At 45.3% G+C, this 27,539-nt stretch overlaps 1 protein-coding gene across 1 annotated transcript in view; it reads left to right on the top strand.

The window, feature by feature from the left end:
• CHM (CHM Rab escort protein) overlaps positions 1-27,539 on the top strand; it is a 164,511-nt gene that overhangs the window by 124,846 nt on the left and 12,126 nt on the right. The window contains exons 10-12 of the mRNA XM_073642172.1: positions 12,229-12,333; positions 15,648-15,711; positions 24,361-24,457. Of these exons, the coding sequence (XP_073498273.1) occupies positions 12,229-12,333; positions 15,648-15,711; positions 24,361-24,457 (266 nt within the window). The remainder of the gene's footprint in view (positions 1-12,228; positions 12,334-15,647; positions 15,712-24,360; positions 24,458-27,539) is intronic.

The raw sequence follows: 27,539 nt of genomic DNA, 5'->3' as shown, positions 1-27,539 counted from the left end.
TGCTGCATAGTCTCACTACGGAGGACAACAGCGATGGTGACGACCATGGCCTCCAGACTTCAGGCTGGCATTGCTGCATAGACTCACACTGTAGGAGACCAGCGATGGTGACGTCCATGGCCTCCAGACTTTAGGCCGTTATTGCTGCAAAGACTCATAGAATCATAGAATGTTAGAGTTGGAGGGGACCTCCTGGGTCATCTGGTCCATCCCCCGGCTCAAAGCAGGATTCACTAAATCATCTCAGACAGATGTCTGTCCAGCCTCTGTTTGAAGACGTCCATTGAAGGAGAACTCACCACCTCTCGTGGCCGCCTGTTCCACTCATTGATCACCTCACTGTCAAAAAGTTTTTTCTAATATCTAATCTGTGTCTCCTCCCATTCAGTTTCATCCCATTGCTTCTAGTCTTTCCTTGTGCAAATGAGAATAAAGATGATCCTTCTACAGTGTGACAGCCCTTCAGATATTTGTAGACAGCTATTAAGTCTCCTCTCAGTCTTCTTTTTTGCAAGCTAAACATTCCCAGATCCTGTAACTGTTCCTCATAGTACATGGTTTGCAGACCGGTCACCATTCTGGTCGCTCTTCTCTGAACTTGCTCCAGTTTGTCGATGTCTTTTTTAAAATGTGGTGCCCAAAACTGTACACAGTATTCCAGATGAGGTCTGACCAAAGAGGAGTAAAGACCGATAATGACTTTACGTGATCTAGACTGTATGCTTCTGTTAATACATCCCAGAATTGTATTTGCCTTTTATGCTGCTGCATCACACTGTTGACTCATGTTCAGTCTGTGATCTATTAGTATACCTAAGTCTTTTTCACATGTACTGTTGCTTAGCTCTATTCCTCCCATTCTGTATATGCTTTTTTCATTTTTATTGCCCAGATGTAGGACTTTGCATTTTTCCCTGTTAAAAACCATTGTGTTGGTTGCTGCCCACTGCTCCAGTTTATTTAGGTCTTTTTGAATCCTCTCTCTCTCTTCTCTAGTATTAGCTATCCCTCCTAGCTTTGTGTCATCAGCAAATTTAATCAGCTTACCCTCAATTCCTTCATCTAAATCATTGATAAAGATGTTGAACAATACAGGTCCCAGGACGGAGCCCTGTGGTACCCCACTTGAGACATTCATCCAGCTGGATGTGAAGCCATTTACAACCACCCTTTGAGTCCGATCACTAAGCCAGTTATGAATCCACCTAACAGTTGCCTGGTCCATTGCATACTTGGTCATTTTTTCAATAAGGATGGTGTGAGATACTTTGTCAAATGCTTTGCTGAAGTCAAGATATACTATATCTACAGCATTTCCCTGATCCACCCAGTCAGTGATTCTGTCATAGAAGGAAATTAAGTTAGTCTGACATGACTTGTTAGTTACAAACCCATGCTGACTCTGGTTAATCACTTCATTCTTATCCAGGTACTTACATACATGTTGTTTAATAATTTGTTCAAAGATCTTTCCTGGTATAGAAGTCAGACTCACCGGCCTATAGTTCCCTGGGTCCACCTTCTTCCCCTTTTTGAAGATAGGAACAACATTTGCTCTTCTCCAGTCTTCTGGGACTTCTCCTGTTCTCCAAGAATTTTCAAAGATTATGGAGAGTGGTTCTAAAATTTCTTCTACGATCTCCTTCAGTACTCTGGGGTGTAATTCATCTGGACCTGGAGACTTGAACTCATTTATGTTAGCTAAATATTCCCTCACAATCTTTCTGTTTACAGATAACCTGGATTCTTCTATTCCTTTAATAGGACAGTGAAGATCAGTTGATGTTACATTTTCTTTCTGAGAGAAAACTGATGCAAAATAGGAGTTAAAAAGTTCGGCCTTCTCAACATCCTTTCCTACCTTTTCACCATTTTCATCCTGTAAAAATCCTATAGCACTGGAGGAGACCACCGATGGTGACGTCCATGGCCTCCAGACTTCAGGCCGTTATTGCTGCAAAGGATTCTCTACAAAGGGTTAAACATGAACATTTTATTTATGGGAAAATTAAGTTGTCCAGTTACTTTTGAGCCCCTGAAATGAGGAGACTTTGTAAAAAATGTCTGCTTTTCCTAAATGGTTAACAGGAGATTTTTGTTCAAACCCTTTAATTAAACCTGAAAATCTCCACTTCAATCACATCTCAGTTTCATTTTAAATCAAAAATAGCAAAATAGTGCTGCAGAGCTGAAATCACGAGGATTCGTCACTGGCCAAATATTTCTTGACCTAACTGTATACACATAAGAATTCCTTATGTAATGTTTCGCTTCCTACAGATCCGACTGGGACGGACACTCAGCCCTGGCCACAGGTCCATGCTCTCCACACACCCAGATGCATACAGAATGATGCATGGCACACCCGACTCAGTGCGCGGGGTACGGGCCAAGCTGCAACATACAGTAGTGTTCAAATTAATAGCCGTCCAATATGACTATCCAGATTAATCACTGTTTTTGGAATAAATTCTATCACCATATGTCACACAATTCACCAGTTGGTGCAGTAGATTGTAAGAAAACCACCAGACTCCGCATTCATGATCTGCAGGTTTTTGAGTCTGTGTATCTGAATAATTAATTGTACGGGGATGTGTTCAAAATAATAGCAGTTTGAAGTTCAATTAGTGAGGTCAATCATTCTGTGAAGAAACAGGAGTGAATCAGGTGGCCCTTATTTAAGAGTGAAGCCAGCACATGTTGTACATGCATTTCTCCTTGAAAGCCTGAGAAATATGGGTTGTTCGAGACATTGTTCAGAAGAACAGCGGACTTTAATTAAAAAGTTGATTGGAGAGGGTAAAACTTATAAAGCAGTGCAGACAATGATCGGCTGTTCAGCTAAAATGATCTCCAATGGTTTAAAATGGAAAACAAAACCAGAGAGACGTGGAAGAAAACAGAAAACTACCATTCAAATGGATGGAAGAATCGTCAGAATGGCAATGACTCAGCCAGTGATCAGCTCCAGGATGATCAAAGACAGTCTCAAGTTACCTGTGAGGATTGTGACCGTTAGAAGACGCCTGTGTGAAGCTAATCTCTTACCAAGAAGTCCCTGCAAAGTCCCACTGTTAAAAAAAAGACATGTACTGAAGCGGATACAAATTGCCAAATAACAAATCAACTGGCCTAAAGAGAAATGGAGAAACATTTTGTGGACGGATGAAAGTAAAATTGTTCTTTTTGGATTCAATCGCCACAGACAGTTTGTCAGACGACCCCCAACTCTGCATTCAGCCACAGTACACTCTGAAGACAGTGAAGCATGGTGGAAGCATCATGATATGGGCATGTTTCTCTTACTGTGGTGCTGGACCTATTTACCGCATACCAGGGATTATGGACCAGTTTGCATATGTTAAAATACTTGAAGAAGGTCATGTTGCCTTACGCTGAAGAGGATATGCCCTTGAAATGGGAGTTTCAACAAGACATCGACCCTAAGCACACCAGTAAACGAGCAATATTTTGGTTACAGTCGAACAAAATTGAAGTTATGGAGCGGCCAGCCCAATCCCCAGACCTTAATCCGATAGGACAATTGAGGGGTGACATCAAAAATGCCCTTTCTGAGGGAAAGCCAACAAATGCCCAAAAATTGTGGGATGTAGTGAAAGGCATCCTGGGCTGGAATAACAGCTGACAGGTGCCAGAAGTTGGTTGACTCTATGCAACATAGATGTGACGCAGTTCGAAAAAATTGTGGATATACAACTAAATATTAGGCTAGTGATTCACAGGAATGCTAAAACCTAAAAAAAAAAGACATATTGTGAGATTGTAAAGACAAATGCAGATACAAATAACAGCCCAATGTTCATTTTTTGTTATTTTCTGTAAAGTATTTAAAATTATCTACATTTCTCTTCATGTTTTGAATTAGAAAACAGTGAGCAATGTTCCCAATGCTGGAAATAAAAACTAGTAGAAATATTTTGTGCTTAACTCATGTTTTTGAACACTGCTGTAAGTGACACTTTGTGTTCATCGAGCAGAACAGACAAATACAAACGGAATTCATGTGCAAACTGGATCTGGGGTGCCCGACCAGGACTATGGGGTCCTTCCGCCTTCTGTTATGTTATGGCTGCGCTTTATCTTCACTCCTAGGGACTGACACAAACAAAACCCAGAGGTCTGCCCCCAATAATCAGGAGGGTCTCTGCTTCCGTTTGCATCAGTTACACTGTGAATGCGATTTTCACATTTATCCCGTTTGTCAGTTCCTCTTAACAAAACCGGCAAAAAGAATAATGGCACTTCAGCATCCACTAACCTACAGTCCCATGTATATAACATCATTCCCCTCCCGTCATCCTTCTCCAGCATACAGTTCAATATAAAAATACAACTCTCTCCTCTAGAGTTGAGGAAAGTGATTAGCCGGACCCTGGTCCAGTGACCGCTTGGTGGCTGTCAGACCAGAGCCTGCGAGCCTACTCCTACCTGCTCCCATCCCCGGCTTCTCTTTATATTAATCGTCCTGGCACAATATCATGCCTATGTCACACCACAGCTATGAAGCCGCACCGGATCTACAGTGGCTTGTAAAAGTTTGGAAACTCATGGTTAAAGTTAAGCAAGTTGACTATGAAATGTGCTCTAAAAGGCCTAAAGTTAAAGATGACACATTTCCTTTGTATTTTAGCCAAAATTATATATATACATTTTGAAAATTACAAAAAGAAAATTGGGCCGATTCAAAAGTTTAGGCACCCTTGGAGATTTGTGTGCTCAGATAAGTTTGACCAAGGTTTCAGACCTGTTAGGGTTATGGCTTGTTCACTATCATCACTATCATCACTATCATCGTTAGGAAAGGCCGGTGATGAAAATTTCACAGCTTTATGAAAACCCAGCCTTCTCTAACTTTGTGCCAAAAAAACAGCAGCCCTGGGTTCTTCTAAGCAGCTGCCGAGCAATCTGAAAATGGTGGATGCCCACAAAGTAGGAGAAGGCTATAAGAAGATAGCCAAACGTTTTCAAGTTTCCTCAGTTCCAAATGTAATTAAGAAATGACAGTTAACACGAACAGTGGAGGTCAAAATAAGGTCTGGAAGACCAAGCAACATTTCAGTGAGAGCTACTCATAGGATTGCTAGAGAGGCAAATCAGAACCCCCACTTGATTGCAGAAGACGTTCAGAAAGATTTAGACTCTGGAGTTGTGGTACATTGTTCTACTGTTCAGAGACACCTGCACAAATATGGCCTTCATGGAAGAGTCATCAGAAGAAAACCTCTCCTGTGTCTTCACCATAAAATTCAGCGTCAGAAGTCTGCAAGATAACATCTAAACAAGCCTAATGCATTTTGGAAACAAGTCCTGTGGACCGATGAGGGTAAAATGATCAAAGGTATGTGTGGAGAAAAAAGGGCACAAAATTTCAGGAAAAGAACATCTCGCCAACCATTAAGCATGGTGGTGGATCAATTATGCTGTAGGGTTGTGTTGCAGCCAGTGGCACGGGGAACATTTCACGGGTGGAGGGAAGAATGGATTCAATGAAATTTCAACACATTCTTAATGCAAACATAACACCATCTGTACAAAAGACGAATCTGAAAAGAGGATGTCTTCTACAAATGGATAATGATCATAAACACACGTCAAACTCCACAATAGACGACCTCAAAAGGTGCAAGCTGAAGGTTTTACAATGGTCCTCACAGTCCCCTGATCTGAACATCATTGAAAATCTGTGGCTAGACCTCAAAATAGCAGAGCATGCAAGACGCCCCAGGAATCTCACAGAACTGGAGGAATTCTCCAAGGAAGAATGGAGGAAAATCCCTCAAACAAGAAGTGAAAGACTCTTGTCTGGCTACAAAAAGCGTTTACAAGCTGTGATACTTGCAAAAGGGGGTGCTACTAGGTACTAACCATGCAGGGCGCCCAAACTTCTGCATCGGCCCATTTTTCTTTTTGTAATTTTTAAAATGTAAAAGATGAAAATACATTATATAAAACTTTTTGCCTTAAAAAAACAAAGGAAATGTGTCATCTTTAACTTTTCGGCCTTTTAGAGATCATTTCATCGTCAACTTCCTTAACTATTAACAATAACAGTAATTTTGACAAGGGGTGCACAAACTTTACAAGAGTTGCCAGATGGTCAGTCCGGCCTTGCTGTCCTTTAACCTATGTTATGCCTATATAATATCCTGCCCCCATTATTATTATTATTATTATTGCGCCATTTATTCCATGGCGCTTTACATGTGAAAAAGGGGTATACATACAAAAACAATTACAATAATCTTGAATAAAACGTGACAGCGACTGGTCCAGGAGGAGCGAAGACCCTGCCCGCGAGGGCTCGCAGTCTACAAGGAGTGGGTGAGGATACAGTAGGTTGGGGTAGAGGAGGTCATGCAGTAATGTGGTGGATAAGTGGTTACTGCAGGTTGTAGGCTTGTTGGAAGAGGTGGGTCTTTAGGCTCCTTTTGAAGTTTTCCATGGTAGGCGAGAGTCTGATGTGTTGGGGTACATAGTTCCAGAGTAGGGGGGAAGCACGGGAGAAATCTTGTATGCGATTGTGGGAAGAGGAGATAAGAGGGGAGTAGAGCAGGAGATCTTGTGAGGATCGGAGGTTGCGTGCGGGTATGTAACGGGAGACTAGGTCACAGATGTATGGAGGAGACAGGTTGTGGATGGCTTTGTATGCCGTGTTTAGGGTTTTGAACTGGATTCTCTGGGCAATGGGGAGCCAGTGCAGGGATTGACAGAGAGGAGAGGCCGGGGAATAGCGGAGGGACAGGGGGATTAGTCGGGCAGCAGAGTTTAGGATAGATTGGAGGGGTGTGAGAGTGTTGGAAGGGAGGTCACAGAGCAGGAGGTTCCAGTAATCGAGGCGGGAGATGATGAGGGCATGCACTGGTGTTTTTGCAGATTCATGGTTGAGGAATGCACGGATCTGGGAGATATTTCTGAGTTGGATTCGGTAGGAAGTGGAAAGGGCTTGGATATGTGGTGTGAAGGAGACATCACAGTCCGGGGTTACCCCAAGGCAGCGAGCTTGTGGGACTGGGGAGAGTGAGCAGCCATTGACGTTGATGGATAGGTCAGTTGGGGGAGTTGAGTGAGGCAGTGGAAAGATGATGAATTCTGTTTTATTCATGTTGAGTTTTAGAAATCTAGCAGAGAAGAAGGATGAGATGGCGGACAGACATTGTGGGATGTTGGTTAGTAAGGAGGAGATATCGGGTCCAGAGAGGTAGATCTGTGTGTCATCAGCATAGAGGTGATACTGAAAGCCATGAGACTCTATGAGCTGTCCCAGGCCAAAGGTGTAGATGGAGAAGAGCAGAGGTCCTAGAACTGAACCTTGGGGGACACCGACAGATAGGGGGCGAGATGAAGAGGTGGTGTGTGAGTGGGAGACACTGAATGTCCTGTCTGTTAGGTATGAGGAGATCCAGGACAGGGCCAAGTCCGTGATGGCGAGAGATGAGAGTCTGGAGTAAGAGGGAATGGTCCACTGTGTCGAAGGCAGATGACAGGTCCAGGAGGAGGAGGACAGAGTAGTGTCGCTTGGATTTGGCGGTTAGTAGGTCTTTCGTGACTTTAGTCAGGGCAGTCTCAGTTGAATGGTGCGGTCAGAAGTCAGACTGTAAGTGGTCAGAGAGGGAGCAGGAGGAGAGGTGGGAGGACAGTTTAAGGTGGATGTGTCGTTCCAGTAGTTTTGAGGCACAAAGGGAGAAGTGATATGGGGCGATAGCTAGTCAGAGAGGATGGGTCAAGGGAGGGCTTTTTGAGGATGGGTGTGATTGAGGGATGTTTGAAGCATGAGGGGAAGACACCAATTGTAAGTGACAGGTTGAAGAGGTGGGTTAGGGTTGGGATGAAGATAGTGGTAAGGTTTGGGATGAGGTGGGACGGGATTGTGTCAAGTTTACTGGTGGTGAGGTGTGATTTGGAGAGTAAGGAGGAAAGTTGATCTTCCGTAATGGTGGAGAAGGTGGTTTTGGAGGAGGAGGATTGAGTAGGTGTGAGGAGGGGCTGACGGGACTTTAGGCAATAACTTTGTCGCCATTACCCATGTCTCCCTTCTCTATTACACATTATTACGTTGCGCTCCTATACTTTTGGGTTTTCAGTTTTTCACTTCTCACCTCGTCCTCCACATCCTGTTGCTCTTCGTGCTCCCCCCCCCCGCAGGCAGCGCAGGGTTAATCCCGCTCGCTCCTGCTCTCTAGTGTCGGCGAGGTTTCCTCAGGTGTTTTGTCTTCTCAGGAGCTTCGCTCTGGATACAAGACGCCGGATTTGCATTTTCTTTCTTGAGGATGAGAGCGGTGAGCGAGGATCCATCACGGTGACGTGTGATTGAGTTAGATCTCACCGTAATAACGGAAGGTTAATGTCTCCGCACCGCGCAACTGTCACCTGTGTGAGCGGGTTACCAAAACCGTCCTTAATGCAGAACAGAATCGTCTATGCTGCCAGAGGTCGTCATATATATTCCGTGCGCCTGTACATTACACCGCCATGCGGAGATTCGCCATTTAAAGGGAACCTGCGCTTTGCATCAGAGGTAAATGCATTATGTAAAGCGGAGCCATGAATATATAATACCAGGCTTATTTGTGTTCCTTCTGCTCAGGAGACATTGTAATAAAGCGCCGCACGGATCATTACCACCATGGATGCATTACTGTGTTATTTACCACATACATGGAAACAACGACAGGAAATATAAATGTCCATATATCTGCAAATATTACCTATAGAGTGGGGGAGGGGAGCTCGTTATTGGCTCTCAGTATAAACCTAGGCATAGAAATTAGAGGGCTCCTGCAGGGTAAGGAGTGGCGTCATTCTGGTATCTGCTTCTGCATCTTGCCTTCATTCAAGTGACAGTATCTAATCCTAGACGACCCCTTTAAAGGGTTAATCAAGGACTGGTGAAAGTTGTCAGCTGTATTTCTCCATAGCATGCAGGTTTGGGTGCAGGGAGATAAGCAGCACCTAGACATCTCTAGCACCGCTTATTCCCAGAGGCCAACAGGAAAATAAAAGACTTTGACCGCTCAATTATCTTTTTCTTCTTCCTAATTTAATGATTGGCGGTAAGCAATTACCGATTTAAAGGGGTTTTCTGTGATATAATACCATTGGGGTCCAACTCTATTCCGGCGACCCCCCCCCCCCCATTGATCAACTGATTGAAGGGGCTGCGGTGGTGCAGTAGAAGCGGCACAGCGCCGTACTAACTGTAGTGGTCACGATTGGTACTGCAGTCTCCCATCCATAAAAGTGAAGGACAGAACTCGCAATACCATTCACTGCCACTAGATGATGTACTTTGGGTCAGGTCATCAATAATCAAAGAATCTGAAAACCCCTTTAAGATAAATTCCATTTTTGCCCCTTTCGGGATCGATCTGCTGTAAGACCTGGAGCCATTAATATTGAAATGTCATCTGAAAATTGGCTAAAATTTGAGCAACAAAGATGTTTTAAAAGTTTGTCCAAGTGTATATGGGGGTCTCTTTTCCGTCTCATCTACTTCCCCTTCAGCAGGTTTACCAGATTGCCATAGGTCCTCCTGCAAGAAACAGTCCCAAATGGGCTTGTGGTCCTCCTCACCTCCAGGACCAGCGCCTCCTGCCCCGGGGTGAATGTGGGAGCCAGAGTCAGGAGATAAAATCCCATTTTAAATTTTGCTGTGGACCCCCGGGGTCTCTGCCCCTGCACCATAGAGACCAGTATATGACAAAAGCCTATGGTCAAGAATAAGATACTAAAGGGGGGTAATATAACTTTCTGGAATACTTTTCTTTCAATTCTTCATCATTCAAGATAGCTGATTGCTGTCAGTGAATGAGAAGTCTCAGTAATTCTGTGCATAGTGTTCTGTCTGCAGAGATACAATGTATCGGTGCAGACCAGGCTCTAGCCTCCAAACTGATACATTGTAGCACACAGGGTTCTTTGCTGTTGTGTCGCTCACAGATCATTGTCTACACTGGATACATTGTATCCACTTCTCAGTCAGAGCAGGATGAGGTTTGTACTGGGTGTAAAAAGGAATGTTTTTATTCACTGACGGCAAACTAATATCATAAACTGGTGAGAAAGTTTTGTCCAGTTTCTCCGCTATTAAGCCGGTATTTTTGTTTTGCTACAAATTCTCCTAAGTTTCACCTATTTTGAAGTTGACTTTCTACATGTTTATTTTCTCTGTTCACCATTCTGGGTATATGTTTTTGTTTTTTTTCTTGTAATCCAGGCAAGGATGATTCATTATTTGCAACTATTTTGCACAAATGTTCTCCAGTCCCTTTCGGAATTATTATTATTATTTTTTTTATTCTTTATTTTTGCACTTTCATGCAAGAGTTGTGTGTGAAATTTTAATGAATCATGCGACTTTTTGCTCTACAAAGGTTCAAAAAAGATGAAATTAACAAGCAGTTATTATTTTATGCAAAGAAGTCTGCGTTCACCACTTGAAGAATTTGGGCGCTGATGAATACGAGACACAAAAAAAAGTGATTTAATAAAACCCCCACAATGATGACTCGGGCCCACGGTCTATTAGAAAGTTGTAGAACTTTCCATGCATACTTTTATTTTTATACGTTCTATAGAAAAACCTTTAATCTACAATATTATAGCAGATGAAAACTCTCTGGCAGAGAAAAGTGACTATAGATGGCGGCATGCCAGGACGGTGTCACCGTATCAAATCGCTTGAGAAGTAAATGTGCAGGAAACTTCGGCAATATTTCTCATCTCCGTAACTTTAGAGGCGACTTCTCATCATAAAATCTATCGCTGTAATCAATTCGTACATCCATTTTTTGGGGGCCGCATCCACTTAGGACACTGTATCCTCCCTCCAGCCTTGGAAACGTGTCCCTCAAACTGACGCAAAAATCCAATAAATTTATATTTCTTTAATAAAAAATAAAAGATTGGAAATTGGGTGGAAATTTACATAGTCGTGCTGAAATATTGCATCGAGGGCTTTGTCAGTGGCGAGCAGGTCCGTCTCAAGGATGCGGCCCTTAGTCCATTAGTTTAGATAATGAGGTCCATAAAGAACCTTTATAACTCATGGCGGTGCGGGAGATGGATGGCGCTCGCCACTCTCCTCACCAGACACATCGAGAGAAGGTCAATGGAGGCCGAGCGTGATTCATGGGCCCAACATCAGATGTCACCGCGGGCGGGCGGGTCACCGAGTGATGGTATACGGGGTGTATGTATGAGGACGAAACCTGTCCACAGCGGGTCACAATCTGTGTGTGTGAGTAAGATCTATCTGTCATCTATCTATCATCTATCTATTATCTATCTATCATCTATCTATCATCTATCTATTATCTATCTATTATCTATCTATTATCTATCTATTATCTATCTATTATCTATCTATTCTCTATCTATCATCTATCTATTATCTATCTATCCATCATCTATCTATTATCTATCTATCCATCATCTATCTATAATCTATCTATCATCTATCTAATATCTTATCTATTATCTATCTATTATCTATCTATCATCTATCTATGTATCTATCCATATCTATCTATTATCTATCTATTTTCTATCTATCTATCTCATCTATCTATCTATCTATCTATCTATTTTCTATCTATCCATCTATTATCTATCATCCATCTGTCATCCATCTATTATCTATCTAATATTTTGTGACCTTTCGTTGTTCGGGTGGATTTTATGGTCGCTCTGATCCGTTTTTTTGGACGGGTTCTTAACTTTAGGATGTTGCCAGATTGTTTCATTTGGAATTAGTAGGAACATATCGTGATGCGTCATCTCGTTTGTATAGAAGTGTCGGTGCGGCCCCCTGATAGCGGCTGCAGACCCTCTGATTATTGTGTCATGTATGAGACCATCTGGTTATGAAACTATACTTTGTGTCACTTCTACAGAAAGGGTTAATGGTGGAGCTTGGAGGTCCCGCTCTTTTATCAGGGGCTTCATTTCATGAAAGTGATAGTAGTTTAGGAGAACTGCGACCCCCCCATGTGACTCACCCACTGTAATGAATGATGGGAGACCCCTGCTGCATTATTACATGTCCACCATTACTGCCCCCTTAGAGGCACAACTTCTATCCATTTATTAAAGGGGCAGTTTAGTCTTAAAGCTCTTGGTCTCTAGGTCGTAGACCTCTCACCGTATATGCACCTTTAATATTTGTGTAGTCCATATGTCTGACTGTTTCTCCCACTGTGGCTGTAGGTGTAAAGCGGTTGTCGACAGCAAAGGTAAACGTATCCGCTGCCGCTACGTGGTTATCGAGGACGGTTACCTGCCGGAGAACGTTTGCGCTCAGCTGTGCTACAGGTACGGGCCTAGCTCTGCTACAGGTACGGGCCTAGCTCTGCTACAGGTACGGGCCTAGCTCTGCTACAGGTAGGGGCCCAGCTCTGCTACAGGTACGGGCCTAGCTCTGCTACAGGTACGGGCCTAGCTCTGCTACAGGTACGGGCCTAGCTCTGCTACAGGTACGGGCCTAGCTCTGCTACAGGTACGGGCCTAGCTCTGCTACAGGTACGGGCCTAGCTCTGCTACAGGTAGGGGCCCGGCTCTGCTACAGGTAGGGGCCCAGCTCTGCTACAGGTACGGGCCTAGCTCTGCTACAGGTACGGGCCTAGCTCTGCTACAGGTAGGGGCCTAGCTCTGCTACAGGTACGGGCCTAGCTCTGCTACAGGTACGGGCCTAGCTCTGCTACAGGTAGGGGCCTAGCTCTGCTACAGGTACGGGCCTAGCTCTGCTACAGGTAGGGGCCTAGCTCTGCTACAGGTAGGGGCCCAGCTCTGCTACAGGTAGGGGCCTAGCTCTGCTACAGGTACGGGCCTAGCTCTGCTACAGGTAGGGGCCCAGCTCTGCTACAGGTAGGGGCCTAGCTCTGCTACAGGTAGGGGCCCAGCTCTGCTACAGGTAGGGGCCTAGCTCTGCTACAGGTAGGGGCCCAGCTCTGCTACAGGTAGGGGCCTAGCTCTGCTACAGGTACGGGCCTAGCTCTGCTACAGGTAGGGGCCTAGCTCTGCTACAGGTAGGGGCCTAGCTCTGCTACAGGTAGGGGCCCAGCTCTGCTACAGGTAGCGGCCTAGCTCTGCTACAGGTACGGGCCTAGCTCTGCTACAGGTAGGGGCCCAGCTCTGCTACAGGTACGGGCCTAGCTCTGCTACAGGTACGGGCCTAGCTCTGCTACAGGTAGGGGCCCAGCTCTGCTACAGGTACGGGCCTAGCTCTGCTACAGGTACGGGCCCAGCTCTGCTACAGGTAGGGGCCCAGCTCTGCTACAGGTACGGGCCCAGCTCTGCTACAGGTACGGGCCTAGCTCTGCTACAGGTACGGGCCCAGCTCTGCTACAGGTAGGGGCCTAGCTCTGCTACAGGTAGGGGCCTAGCTCTGCTACAGGTAGGGGCCTAGCTCTGCTACAGGTAGGGGCCTAGCTCTGCTACAGGTAGGGGCCTAGCTCTGCTACAGGTAGGGGCCCAGCTCTGCTACAGGTACGGGCCTAGCTCTGCTACAGGTAGGGGCCCAGCTCTGCTACAGGTACGGGCCTAGCTCTGCTACAGGTACGGGCCTAGCTCTGCTACAGGTAGGGGCCCAGCTCTGCTACAGGTACGGGCCTAGCTCTGCTACAGGTACGGGCCCAGCTCTGCTACAGGTAGGGGCCCAGCTCTGCTACAGGTACGGGCCTAGCTCTGCTACAGGTACGGGCCCAGCTCTGCTACAGGTAGGGGCCTAGCTCTGCTACAGGTAGGGGCCTAGCTCTGCTACAGGTACGGGCCCAGCTCTGCTACAGGTAGAGGCCTAGCTCTGCTACAGGTAGGGGCCTAGCTCTGCTATAGATAGGGGCCCAGCTCTGCTACAGGTAGGGGCCCAGCTCTGCTACAGGTAGGGGCCTGGCTCTGCTACAGGTAGGGGCCTGGCTCTGCTACAGGTAGGGGCCCGGCTCTGCTACAGGTAGGGGCCCGGCTCTGCTACAGGTAGGGGCCTGGCTCTGCTACAGGTACGGGCCTAGCTGTGCTACAGGTAGGGGCCCGGCTCTGCTACAGGTAGGGGCCCGGCTCTGCTGCAGGTAGGGGCCCGGCTCTGCTGCAGGTAGGGGCCCGGCTCTGCTACAGGTAGGGGCCTAGCTCTGCTACAGGTAGGGGCCCAGCTCTGCTACAGGTAGGGGCCCGGCTCTGCTACAGGTAGGGGCCCGGCTCTGCTACAGGTAGGGGCCTGGCTCTGCTACAGGTAGGGGCCTAGCTCTGCTACAGGTAGGGGCCTAGCTCTGCTACAGGTAGGGGCCCAGCTCTGCTACAGGTAGGGGCCTAGCTCTGCTACAGGTAGGGGCCCAGCTCTGCTACAGGTACGGGCCCAGCTCTGCTACAGGTACGGGCCTAGCTCTGCTACAGGTAGGGGCCTAGCTCTGCTACAGGTAGGGGCCTAGCTCTGCTACAGGTAGGGGCCCAGCTCTGCTACAGGTAGGGGCCTAGCTCTGCTACAGGTAGGGGCCCAGCTCTGCTACAGGTAGGGGCCTAGCTCTGCTACAGGTAGGGGCCCAGCTCTGCTACAGGTAGGGGCCCAGCTCTGCTACAGGTAGGGGCCTAGCTCTGCTACAGGTAGGGGCCTAGCTCTGCTACAGGTAGGGGCCTAGCTCTGCTACAGGTAGGGGCCTAGCTCTGCTACAGGTAGGGGCCCAGCTCTGCTACAGGTAGGGGCCTAGCTCTGCTACAGGTAGGGGCCTAGCTCTGCTACAGGTACGGGCCTAGCTCTGCTACAGGTACGGGCCTAGCTCTGCTACAGGTAGGGGCCCGGCTCTGCTACAGGTAGGGGCCCGGCTCTGCTACAGGTAGGGGCCCAGCTCTGCTACAGGTAGGGGCCCGGCTCTGCTACAGGTAGGGGCCCGGCTCTGCTACAGGTAGGGGCCCGGCTCTGCTACAGGTAGGGGCCTAGCTCTGCTACAGGTAGGGGCCCAGCTCTGCTACAGGTAGGGGCCTAGCTCTGCTACAGGTAGGGGCCCAGCTCTGCTACAGGTAGGGGCCTAGCTCTGCTACAGGTAGGGGCCCAGCTCTGCTACAGGTACGGGCCTAGCTCTGCTACAGGTAGGGGCCTAGCTCTGCTACAGGTACGGGCCTAGCTCTGCTACAGGTACGGGCCTAGCTCTGCTACAGGTAGGGGCCCGGCTCTGCTACAGGTAGGGGCCCGGCTCTGCTGCAGGTAGGGGCCCGGCTCTGCTACAGGTACGGGCCCAGCAGATGCTCACAGGGAGCTGGGAGTTGTCATGTCAGCCATGCAGGAATGTGGGGTTAAATAATTGAGGTTACAGGGGTGCCCGACATCGGCAGGTGAGCGACGGTATTTATGTCTCTAGGATAAGACGATCTGATTGTGGATCGATACTTTGTGTCACTGATACAGAACCACAATGGCAGCGGTAGATTGTCAGCTCCTGGGGACAGGGATGATGGGAGTAATCGTGAGCTCCTATGGATAGGGTTGATTACAGCGGTAGATAATCAGCTCTTGGGGACAGTGATGATGGTAGTAGTGCGCTCCTATGTATAGGAATGATTGTGAGGTCCTGTGGACAGGGATGATGGGAGTGGTGCTACTGTATGCAGACATAATGATGCGCAGATTGTTCTCTTCTCTCCAGACAGATTTCCCGAGCGATTCTGATCACCGACCGATCCATCTTGACCTCGGATACAGACCAGGAGGTAGGTGGCGTCCGCTGTATGAGGGGGAGGGGCATTGGCCGTGACCTCTCACCCCGCCGTGTATAATTATCAGTGATACATAGATGTTTTGCGGCTCCTGAATTCCTTCCGTGTTTCTGGCGGAGACACCAGATGGTCCACGCTCTCATCTTCAGCTTTGACGACGTCTGAGATTTAATTGGCTCCAGATTTGCTGTAAATATTAGTAAATAATGGAGAATAATATAATGAAGCTGTCAGCGTGCACGGAAAATAAACCGCCGCCGTCTACCACAGATTATAAAGAGGGGTATACAAGGATCATTTTCTATCATTATATCAGTGTCAGGAGAACTGGATCCGAAATGTTCTGAACCCGAGAAATCTGCTCTGCTGGCACCGAACGCAACGACCCGCAGAACCGTCTCACTGCGGAAAAAGTGGCGCGTCATGGGGCGGACCGGGGGTGGTTCGGGGCGCAAAATTCAAAACGAAAATAAAGAGTGCACATGCCCCAAACTCATGGCCGGTTCCCCGGACTTCAAAACTTTGGCAGATTCGGCACTTATTATTGCACAGGTGTAAACAAGAGGCCGATACAGATGGATCTTGTGGTAGAGCCGCGGCCCCAGCGCTCCGTCCTGTAGGTCACAGCCTGCTGCGATCCGGCGCACAGCGTCACAGCACAAAGACGTCTCTGCGTCACTACGTATCAGTCATGTATTCTTCAGTGTTTATTTCTGTTAATGGTGATGATTATGGCTTACAGCCAATGAAAACACAAAAGTCATTATCTCAGTAAATTAGAATACTTTATAGCAAAAGCTTGAAAAATGATTTTAAAATCCGAAATGTCCTACTGAAATGTCTGTTCAGTAAATGCCTCAATACTTGGTCGGCTCCTTGTGCATCAATTACTGCATCAATGTGGCAATGTGGCATGGAGGGATCAGCCTGTGGCATGGAGGGATCAGCCTGTGGCTGCTGAGGTGTTATGGAAGCCCAGGTGGCTTTGATCGCCGCCTTCAGCTCGTCTGCATTGTTGGCTCTGGGGTCTCATCTTCCTCTTGACAATACCCCATAGATTCTCTATAATAGATTCTCTATGGGGTTAAGGTCAGGCGAGTTTGCGGCCAATCAAGCTCAGTGATCCTGTTGTGTGTAAACCAGGTATTGGTACTTGTGGCCGTGTGGACAGGGGCCAAGTCCTGCTGGAGAATGACATCTCCATCTCCATAAAGCTTGTCGGCAGAGGGAAGCATGAAGAGCTGTAAAATGTCCTGGTAGACGGCTGTGCTGACTTTGGTCTTGATAAAACACAGTGGACCTCCACCAGCAGATGACATGGCCCCCAAACCATCACTGATGGTGGAGACTTCACACTAGACCTCCAGCAGCTTGGATTGTGGCCTCTTCACTCTTCCTCCAGACTCTGGGACCTTGATTTCCAAATGAAATGCAGAATTTACCTTCATCTGAAAACACCTTGGAGCACTGAGAACAGTCCAGGTCTTCTTCTCCTTGGCCCAGGTAAGACGCTTCTGGCGTTGTCTATTGGTCATGAGTGGCCTGAGACCAGGAATGTGACACTTGTAGCCCATGTCCTGGATACGTCTGTGTGTGGTGCCTCTTGAAGCAATGACTCCAGCAGCAGTCCACTCCTTGTGAATCTCCCCCAAATGTTTGAATGGCCTTTTCTTAACAATCCTTTCCAGGCTGCGGTTATCCCGGTTGCTTGTGAACCTTTTTCTACCACACTTCTTCCTTCCACTCAACTTCCCATTAATCTGCTTGGACGCAGCACTCTGTGAACAGCCAGCTTCTTTACCAATGACCTTTTGTGGCTTACCCTCCTTGTGGCCTGTGTCAATGACTGCCTTCTGGACATCTGTCAAGTCAGCAGTCTTCACCTTGATTGTGGAACCTACTGAAACAGACTAAGGGACCTTTTTAAAAGCTTAGGAAGCCTTTGCAGGTGTTTTTTGTTAATTATTGTAATTTACTGAGATAATGACTTTTGTGTTTTCATTGGCTGTAAGCCATAATCATCAACATTAACAGAAATAAACACGTGAAATAGATCCCTCTGCATGTAATGACTCTATATAATAGATCCCTCTGCGTGTAGTGACTCTATATAATAGATCCCTCTGTGTGTAATGACTCTATATAATAGATCCCTCTCTGTGTAATGACTCTATATAATAGATCCCTCTGCGTGTAATGACTCTATATAATAGATCCCTCTGCGTGTAATGACTCTATATAATAGATCCCTCTGCGTGTAATGACTAATAGATCCCTCTGTGTGTAATGACTCTATATAATAGATCCCTCTGTGTGTAATGACTCTATATAATAGATCCCTCTGTGTGTAATGACTCTATATAATAGATCCCTCTGTGTGTAATGACTCTATATAATAGATCGCTCTGTGTGTAATGACTCTATAGAATAGATCACTTTGTGTGTAATGGCTCTATATAATAGATCCCTCTGTGTGTAATGACTCTATATAATAGATCCCTCTGTGTGTAATGACTCTATATAATAGATCCCTCTGTGTGTAACAACTCTATATAATAGATCCCTCTGTGTGTAATGACTCTATATAATAGATCCCTCTGTGTGTAATGACTCTATATAATAGATCCCTCTGTGTGTAATGACTCTATATAATAGATCCCTCTGTGTGTAATGACTCTATATAATAGATCCCTCTGTGTGTAATGACTCTATATAATAGATCCCTCTGCGTGTAATGACTCTATATAATAGATTCCTCTGCGTGTAATGACTCTATATAATAGATCCCTCTGCGTGTAATGACTCTATATAATAGATCCCTCTGTGTGTAATGATTCTATATAATAGATCCCTCTGTGTGTAATGACTCTATATAATAGATCACTCTGTGTGTAATGACTCTATATAATAGATCCCTCTGTGTGTAATGACTCTATATAATAGATCCCTCTGTGTGTAATAACTCTATATAATAGATCCCTCTGTGTGTAATGACTCTATATAATAGATCCCTCTGTGTGTAATGATTCTATATAATAGATCACTCTGTGTGTAATGACTCTATATAATAGATCCCTCTGTGTGTAATGACTCTATATAATAGATCCCTCTGTGTGTAATGACTCTATATAATAGATCCCTCTGTGTGTAATGACTCTATATAATAGATCCCTCTGTGTGTAATGACTCTATATAATAGATCCCTCTGTGTGTAATGACTCTATATAATAGATCATTCTGTGTGTAATGACTCTATATAATAGATCCCTCTGTGTGTAATGACTCTATATAATAGATCCCTCTGCGTGTAATGACTCTATATAATAGATCCCTCTGCGTGTAATGACTCTATATAATAGATCCCTCTGCGTGTAATGACTCTATATAATAGATCCCTCTGCGTGTAATGACTCTATATAATAGATCCCACTGTGTGTAATGACTCTATATAATAGATCCCTCTGTGTGTAATGACTCTATATAATAGATCCCTCTGTGTGTAATGACTCTATATAATAGATCCCTCTGTGTGTAGTGACTCTATATAATAGATCCCTCTCTGTGTAATGACTCTATATAATAGATCCCTCTGCGTGTAATGACTCTATATAATAGATCCCTCTGCGTGTAATGACTATATAATAGATCCCTCTGCGTGTAATGACTAATAGATCCCTCTGTGTGTAATGACTCTATATAATAGATCCCTCTGTGTGTAATGACTCTATATAATAGATCCCTCTGTGTGTAATGACTCTATATAATAGATCCCTCTGTGTGTAATGACTCTATATAATGGATCCCTCTGTGTGTAATGACTCTATATAATAGATCCCTCTGTGTGTAATGACTCTATATAATAGATCACTGTGTGTAATGACTCTATATAATAGATCCCTCTGCGTGTAATGACTCTATAATAGATCACTCTCTGTGTAATGACTCTATATAATAGATCCCTCTGTGTGTAATGACTCTATATAATAGATCACTCTCTGTGTAATGACTCTATATAATAGATCACTCTGTGTGTAATGACTCTATATAATAGATTCCTCTGTATGTAATGACTCTATATAATAGATCCCTCTCTGTGTAATGACTCTATATAATAGATCCCTCTCTGTGTAATGACTGTATATAATAGATCCCTCTGTGTGTAATGACTCTATATAATAGATCCCTCTGTGTGTAATGACTCAATATAATAGATCCTTCTGTGTGTAATGACTCTATATAATAGATCCCTCTGTGTGTAATGAATCTATATAATATATCCCTCTGTGTGTAATGACTCTATATAATAGATCACTCTGTGTGTAATGACTCTATATAATAGATCACTCTGTGTGTAATGACTCTATATAATAGATCCCTCTGTGTGTAATGACTCTATATAATAGATCACTCTGTGTGTAATGACTCTATATAATAGATCCCTCTGTGTGTAATGACTCTATATAATAGATCCCTCTGTGTGTAATGACTCTATATAATAGATCCCTCTGTGTGTAATGACTCTATATAATAGATCCCTCTGTGTGTAATTACTATATAATAGATCCCTCTGTGTGTAATGACTCTATATAATAGATCACTCTGTGTGTAATGACTCTATATAATAGATCCCTCTGCGTGTAATGACTCTATATAATAGATCCCTCTGTGTGTAATGACTCTATATAATAGATCCCTCTGTGTGTAATGACTCTATATAATAGATCCCTCTGCGTGTAATGACTCTATATAATAGATCCCTCTGCGTGTAATGACTCTATATAATAGATCACTCTGTGTGTAATGACTCTATATAATAGATCACTCTGTGTGTAATGACTCTATATAATAGATCCCTCTGTGTGTAATGACTCTATATAATAGATCCCTCTGTGTGTAGTGACTCTATATAATAGATCCCTCTCTGTGTAATGACTCTATATAATAGATCCCTCTGCGTGTAATGACTATATAATAGATCCCTCTGCGTGTAATGACTCTATATAATAGATCCCTCTGCGTGTAATGACTCTATATAATAGATCCCTCTGCGTGTAATGACTAATAGATCCCTCTGTGTGTAATGACTCTATATAATAGATCCCTCTGTGTGTAATGACTCTATATAATAGATCCCTCTGTGTGTAATGACTCTATATAATAGATCCCTCTGTGTGTACTGACTCTATATAATAGATCCCTCTGTGTGTAATGACTCTATATAATAGATCCCTCTGTGTGTAATGACTCTATATAATAGATCACTCTGTGTGTAATGACTCTATATAATAGATCCCTCTGCGTGTAATGACTCTATATAATAGATCACTCTCTGTGTAATGACTCTATATAATAGATCCCTCTGTGTGTAATGACTCTATATAATAGATCACTCTCTGTGTAATGACTCTATATAATAGATCCCTCTGTGTGTAATGACTCTATATAATAGATCCCTCCCTGTGTAATGACTCTATATAATAGATCCCTCTGTGTGTAATGACTCTATATAATAGATCCCTCTGTGTGTAATGACTCTATATAATAGATCCCTCTGTGTGTAATGACTCTATATAATAGATCCCTCTGTGTGTAATGACTCTATATAATAGATCCCTCTGTGTGTAATGACTCTATATAACAGATCCCTCTGTGTGTAATGACTCTATGTAATAGATCCCTCTGCGTGTAATGACTCTATATAATAGATCACTCTGTGTGTAATGACTCTATATAATAGATCACTCTGTGTGTAATGACTCTATATAATAGATCCCTCTGTGTGTAATGACTCTATATAATAGATCCCTCTGTGTGTAGTGACTCTATATAATAGATCCCTCTCTGTGTAATGACTCTATATAATAGATCCCTCTGTGTGTAATGACTCTATATAATATAGGAGTTTCACTTTTTGAATTGAAGAACGGAAATAAATTAACTTTTGATGATATTCTAATTTAGTGAGATGCACCTGTATATCCATCACTGGTCTCTGTGTTTTGTATCTTTGTTGTGTCTGTATCCATCACTGGTCTCTGTGTTTTGTATCTTTGTTGTGTCTGTATCCATCACTGGTCTCTGTGTTTTGTATCTTTCGTGTGTCTTTATCCATCACTAGTCTCTGTGTTTTGTATCTTTGTTGTGTCTGTATCCATCACTGGTCTCTGTGTTTTGTATCTCTCGTGTGTCTGTATCCATCACTGGTCTCTGTGTTTTGTATCTTTGTTGTGTCTGTATCCATCACTGGTCTCTGTGTTTTGTATCTTTGTTGTGTCTGTATCCATCACTGGTCTCTGTGTTTTGTATCTTTGTTGTGTCTGTATCCATCACTGGTCTCTGTGTTTTGTATCTCTCGTATCCATCACTGGTCTCTGTGTTTTGTATCTTTGTTGTGTCTGTATCCATCACTGGTCTCTGTGTTTTGTATCTTTGTTGTGTCTGTATCCATCACTGGTCTCTGTGTTTTATATCTTTGTTGTGTCTGTATCCATCACTGGTCTCTGTGTTTTGTATCTTTGTTGTGTCTGTATCCATCACTGGTCTCTGTGTTTTGTATCTTTGTTGTGTCTGTATCCATCACTGGTCTCTGTGTTTTGTATCTTTGTTGTGTCTGTATCCATCACTGGTCTCTGTGTTTTGTATCTTTGTTGTGTCTGTATCCATCACTGGTCTCTGTGTTTTGTATCTCTCGTGTATCTGTATCCATCACTGGTCTCTGTGTTTTGTATCTCTCGTGTGTCCGTATCCATCACTGGTCTCTGTGTTTTGTATCTTTGTTGTGTCTGTATCCATCACTGGTCTCTGTGTTTTGTATCTCTCGTATCCATCACTGGTCTCTGTGTTTTGTATCTCGTATCCATTACTGGTCTCTGTGTTTTGTATCTTTGTTGTATCTGTATCCATCACTGATCTCTGTGTTTTGTATCTTTGTTGTATCTGCATCCATCACTGGTCTCTGTGTTTTTTATCTTTGTTGTGTCTGTATCCATCACTGGTCTCTGTGTTTTGTATCTCTCGTATCCATCACTGGTCTCTGTGTTTTGTATCTCGTATCCATCACTGGTCTCTGTGTTTTGTATCTTTGTTGTATCTGTATCCATCACTGGTCTCTGTGTTTTGTATCTTTGTTGTGTCTGTATCCATCACTGGTCTCTGTGTTTTGTATCTCTCGTGTGTCTGTATCCATCACTGGTCTCTGTGTTTTGTATCTTTGTTGTGTCTGTATCCATCACTGGTCTCTGTGTTTTGTATCTTTTTTGTGTCTCTATCCATCACTGGTCTCTGTGTTTTGTATCTTTGTTGTGTCTGTATCCATCACTGGTCTCTGTGTTTTGTATCTTTGTTGTGTCTGTATCCATCACTGGTCTCTGTGTTTTTTATCTTTGTTGTGTCTGTATCCATCAGTGGTCTCTGTGTTTTGTATCTCTCGTATCCATCACTGGTCTCTGTGTTTTGTATCTCGTATCCATCACTGGTCTCTGTGTTTTGTATCTTTGTTGTGTCTGTATCCATCACTGGTCTCTGTGTTTTGTATCTCTCGTGTGTCTGTATCCATCACTGGTCTCTGTGTTTTGTATCTTTGTTTTGTCTGTATCCATCACTGGTCTCTGTGTTTTGTATCTTTGTTGTGTCTGTATCCATCACTGGTCTCTGTGTTTTGTATCTCTCGTGTGTCTGTATCCATCACTGGTCTCTGTGTTTTGTATCTCTCGTGTGTCTGTATCCATCACTGGTCTCTGTGTTTTGTATCTCTCGTGTGTCTGTATCCATCACTGGTCTCTGTGTTTTGTATCTTTGTTGTGTCTGTATCCATCACTGGTCTCTGTGTTTTGTATCTTTGTTGTGTCTCTATCCATCACTGGTCTCTGTGTTTTGTATCTTTGTTGTGTCTGTATCCATCACTGGTCTCTGTGTTTTGTATCTTTGTTGTGTCTGTATCCATCACTGGTCTCTGTGTTTTTTATCTTTGTTGTGTCTGTATCCATCAGTGGTCTCTGTGTTTTGTATCTCTCGTATCCATCACTGGTCTCTGTGTTTTGTATCTCGTATCCATCACTGGTCTCTGTGTTTTGTATCTTTGTTGTGTCTGTATCCATCACTGGTCTCTGTGTTTTGTATCTCTCGTGTGTCTGTATCCATCACTGGTCTCTGTGTTTTGTATCTTTGTTTTGTCTGTATCCATCACTGGTCTCTGTGTTTTGTATCTTTGTTGTATCTGTATCCATCACTGGTCTCTGTGTTTTGTATCTCTCGTGTGTCTGTATCCATCACTGGTCTCTGTGTTTTGTATCTTTGTTGTGTCTGTATCCATCACTGGTCTCTGTGTTTTGTATCTTTGTTGTGTCTGTATCCATCACTGGTCTCTGTGTTTTGTATCTTTGTTGTGTCTGTATCCATCACTGGTCTCTGTGTTTTGTATCTTTGTTGTATCTGTATCCATCACTGGTCTCTGTGTTTTGTATCTCTCGTGTATCTGTATCCATCACTGGTCTCTGTGTTTTGTATCTTTGTTGTGTCTGTATCCATCACTGGTTTCTGTGTTTTGTATCTCTCGTATCCATCATTGGTCTCTGTGTTTTGTACATCACTGCGACACCGCCTGCTTTTCCCGCTGACTTTAAGCCGCTTCTCTCCTTCCCGTAGATTTCTGTCCTGACGGTTTCCCCGGATGATGAGCGGCGGTCCGCCGTGCACCTGACCGAGCTCTGCGCCTCCACCAACACGTGTGTGAAAAACACTTGTAAGTAGCAAGGTCGACCTCAGGACACGGCAGTCCCAGCCCCTCTGTCTCCTGAAATACTCTGTGCTGCTGTGGATCTGGCAGGATTTCATTCTCTGCCTCTCCCCTCATATAGGGGGCGTCTGTATATTTGTCACATGGCATTATGTCGTCCCCGCGGGTTTTTGTCTCGGTGCTCTTCCTCCGGCCTCTGACCCGCCGTCAGCTCGTAGAAGGAGCAGCGATTACCCTCGTCTTCCTCCCCCATTTCCTCACTCTTTCAGGGCACAAGGGTGCAGACCGTCAGACGCTTTACCCTTACTGCTCCATAGATGGCGCCAGTTATAGTCTGGGTCTTCCCACACGTCACGTTATGGTTTCCACCGACGAAAACCCTAAATACCGCGCAATACAGACTGCGCTACACCATTCAGCCGGAGAGGAGTCCTGTGCGCCCCGGCCCATGCGGGGGCATATGCCACGTGGTGTGAATCAGTGCTCCTGCTCACAGCTGAGGGTTTGTCAAAATTGTATGCAATCCGCTGTGAGCTGGGGAGCCTGCGCTGATACATTGTAACAAACTGTCAGCACAGAAGAGAAATGTGTGTCCTTTATAGGGGGATGATTTCATATTTGCCTATTGTCCCATGATGAAAGGGGGCTGGGTTTACGTTAAAGGGAAAGGTGGCGGTGTTCCAGTGGGGACGGGGTTTGTGGCAGTGTTCACATGGGGGCGGAGTTTGTCATGGTGTTTTCATGGGGGCGGAGTTTGTCGTGGTGTTCCCATGGGGGCGGAGTTTGTCGTGGTGTTCCCATGGGGGCGGAGTTTGTAATGGTGTTCCCATGGGGGGCGGAGTTTGTAATGGTGTTCCCGTGGAGGTGGGGTCTGTGGTGGTGTCCCCCGTGGGGGCGGAGTTTGTGGTGGTATTCACATGGGGACGGGGTTTGTGGCAGTGTTCACATGGGGACGGAGTTTGTCATGGTGTTCTCATGGGGGCGGAGTTTGTCGTGGTGTTCCCATGGGGGCGGAGTTTGTCGTGGTGTTCCCATGGGGGAGGATTTTGTAATGGTGTTCCCATGGGGGGCGGAGTTTGTAATGGTGTTCCCGTGGAGGTGGGGTTTGTGGTGGTGTTCCCGTGGGGGCGGAGTTTGTGGTGGTGTTCACATGGGGGCGGAGTTTGTGGTGGTGTTCACATGGGGGCGGAGTTTGTGGCAGTGTTCACATGGGGGCGGAGTTTGTGGCGGTGTTCCCATGGGTGCGGAGTTTGTGGTGGTGTTCCCATGGGGGTGTGGTTTGTGGCGGTGTTTACATGGGGGCGGAGTTTGTGGTTGTGTTCCTGTGGGGGGTGGGGTTTGTGGCGGTTTTCACATGGGGGTGGGGTTTGTGGTGGTGTTCCCATGGGGGTGGGGTTTGTGGTGGTGTTCCCATGGGGGTGGGGTTTGTGGTGGTGTTCCCATGGGGGTGGGGTTTGTGGCGGTGTTCCCATGGGGGTGGGGTTTGTGGTGGTATTCCCATGGGGGTGGGGTTTGTGGTGGTGTTCACATGGGGGTGGGGTTTGTGGCGGTGTTCCCATGGGGGTGGGGTTTGTGGTGGTGTTCCCATGGGGGTGGGGTTTATGGTGGTGTTCACATGGGTGCGGAGTTTGTGGTGGTGTTCCCATGGGGGTGGGGTTTTGGTGGTGTTCCCATGGGGGTGGGGTTTGTGGTGGTGTTCCCATGGGGGTGGGGTTTGTGGTGGTGTTCCCATGGGGGTGGAGTTTGTGGTGGTGTTCCCATGGGGGCGGAGTTTGTGGCGTCACTTAAGTGTCAAACATTGTTAATTTCGGAATTTATCAGGAGTTTTACAACATAAAAAGTGAACATTTTTGGCACAATAATTTTTTTTCTCTTTTGTCTTCTATTTTTGACACTTTTTAAAACTGATTATACAAATGGGTGTGGTTTCGCACGAGGGGCGTGGCCTCATAGTAACTAATAGTGTTTACAATACAACTAACCAGAAATTGGTGTAAATTTTAGCGCAGATTTTGTGGCTTAGATTTCCGGACAATAAGACGCAGCAACGTTAGAGGTCTGATACAACATGGCGCCGTATCCCTTTAACTTCAGAACGTTGTATAAAGATAATAATAATTCCCCGACATTTGTATGGCACCAGCAGATACCACGGCGCTGTACAGAGACCTGTTGACCTGTGTGCTTTTTGTTTGTCGGTGTCGTTCCTCAGGAGAAGCCTCCTGTCGCTCTCCCACCCCACCCCCCACCCCCCGTCCTGATACATTAACACTAACAAATCGTCCTGGAAAATATTTACTGGTGATGAAACGCGTTTCCCATAAATCCCCCGCGCTCGGCGTGAGCACTTCATTAAGAGTTAATGAGATCGGAGTGAGCGATCGGCGCCTTCAGACAATGGCGGAAGATAAATATACAAATCTCTGGCCTTTGATCACCCGGCAGGAATGACAGCCCCGTAATCGGTATCGCCAGCTGACCGGAACCAACCAAACTCGTTTGCTCGGTTCCTCCTTAAAAAAAATAAAAAATAATAATTTTGCTGGCGTTAATGATGGCGCGGCGTACGCTGCTGCTCCGAACGCTCATCGCTCTTCTCCCCGGAGAATTACCTGCAGACAAATGCCGGCCGCGCGGTGACTGATGCCGCTCCGCCGGAGTAAATCAAACCTAATCAGGAGCCGCGCTGATGAGGGTTTATGAGTCCGTCAGACCCGGGATGACACCAGAAAGGCGATATTGAAATTAAACGCCGGCGGATCTGATGATTTTATAACCGACTGGAGCAAAAATCTATAAAACCTATTTTAAATCAATTAGTCTTTGCCTTAATGTTTCCCTTCTTAACGACAGTGTTCCTCATCCGCTAAGTAGTGTGATTAACAGATGCCCCCAATCCTCCAGGCAGGGGGAGGGGGCGACGCCGGCGGGGAGTCTAAAGGGAAGCAATAAGTTTCCAACAATCCCAGACTCCTGAAGGGCAAACCTACTCATTTTCCTGTGGGATGCTTAGGGAAAGCATGGGGGGGACGGGACCACAGCTGGTGAGTCTGGGAAAGCTGGGTGACGACCTGTACAATAACTGTAT

The sequence above is a fragment of the Phyllobates terribilis genome, unplaced genomic scaffold (assembly GCF_046119375.1).
Source record: "Phyllobates terribilis strain yellow unplaced genomic scaffold, ASM4611937v1 Scaffold_7__3_contigs__length_470593459, whole genome shotgun sequence".
Taxonomy (NCBI): domain Eukaryota; kingdom Metazoa; phylum Chordata; class Amphibia; order Anura; family Dendrobatidae; genus Phyllobates; species Phyllobates terribilis.
This window is presented reverse-complemented; position numbering and strand designations above follow the sequence as displayed.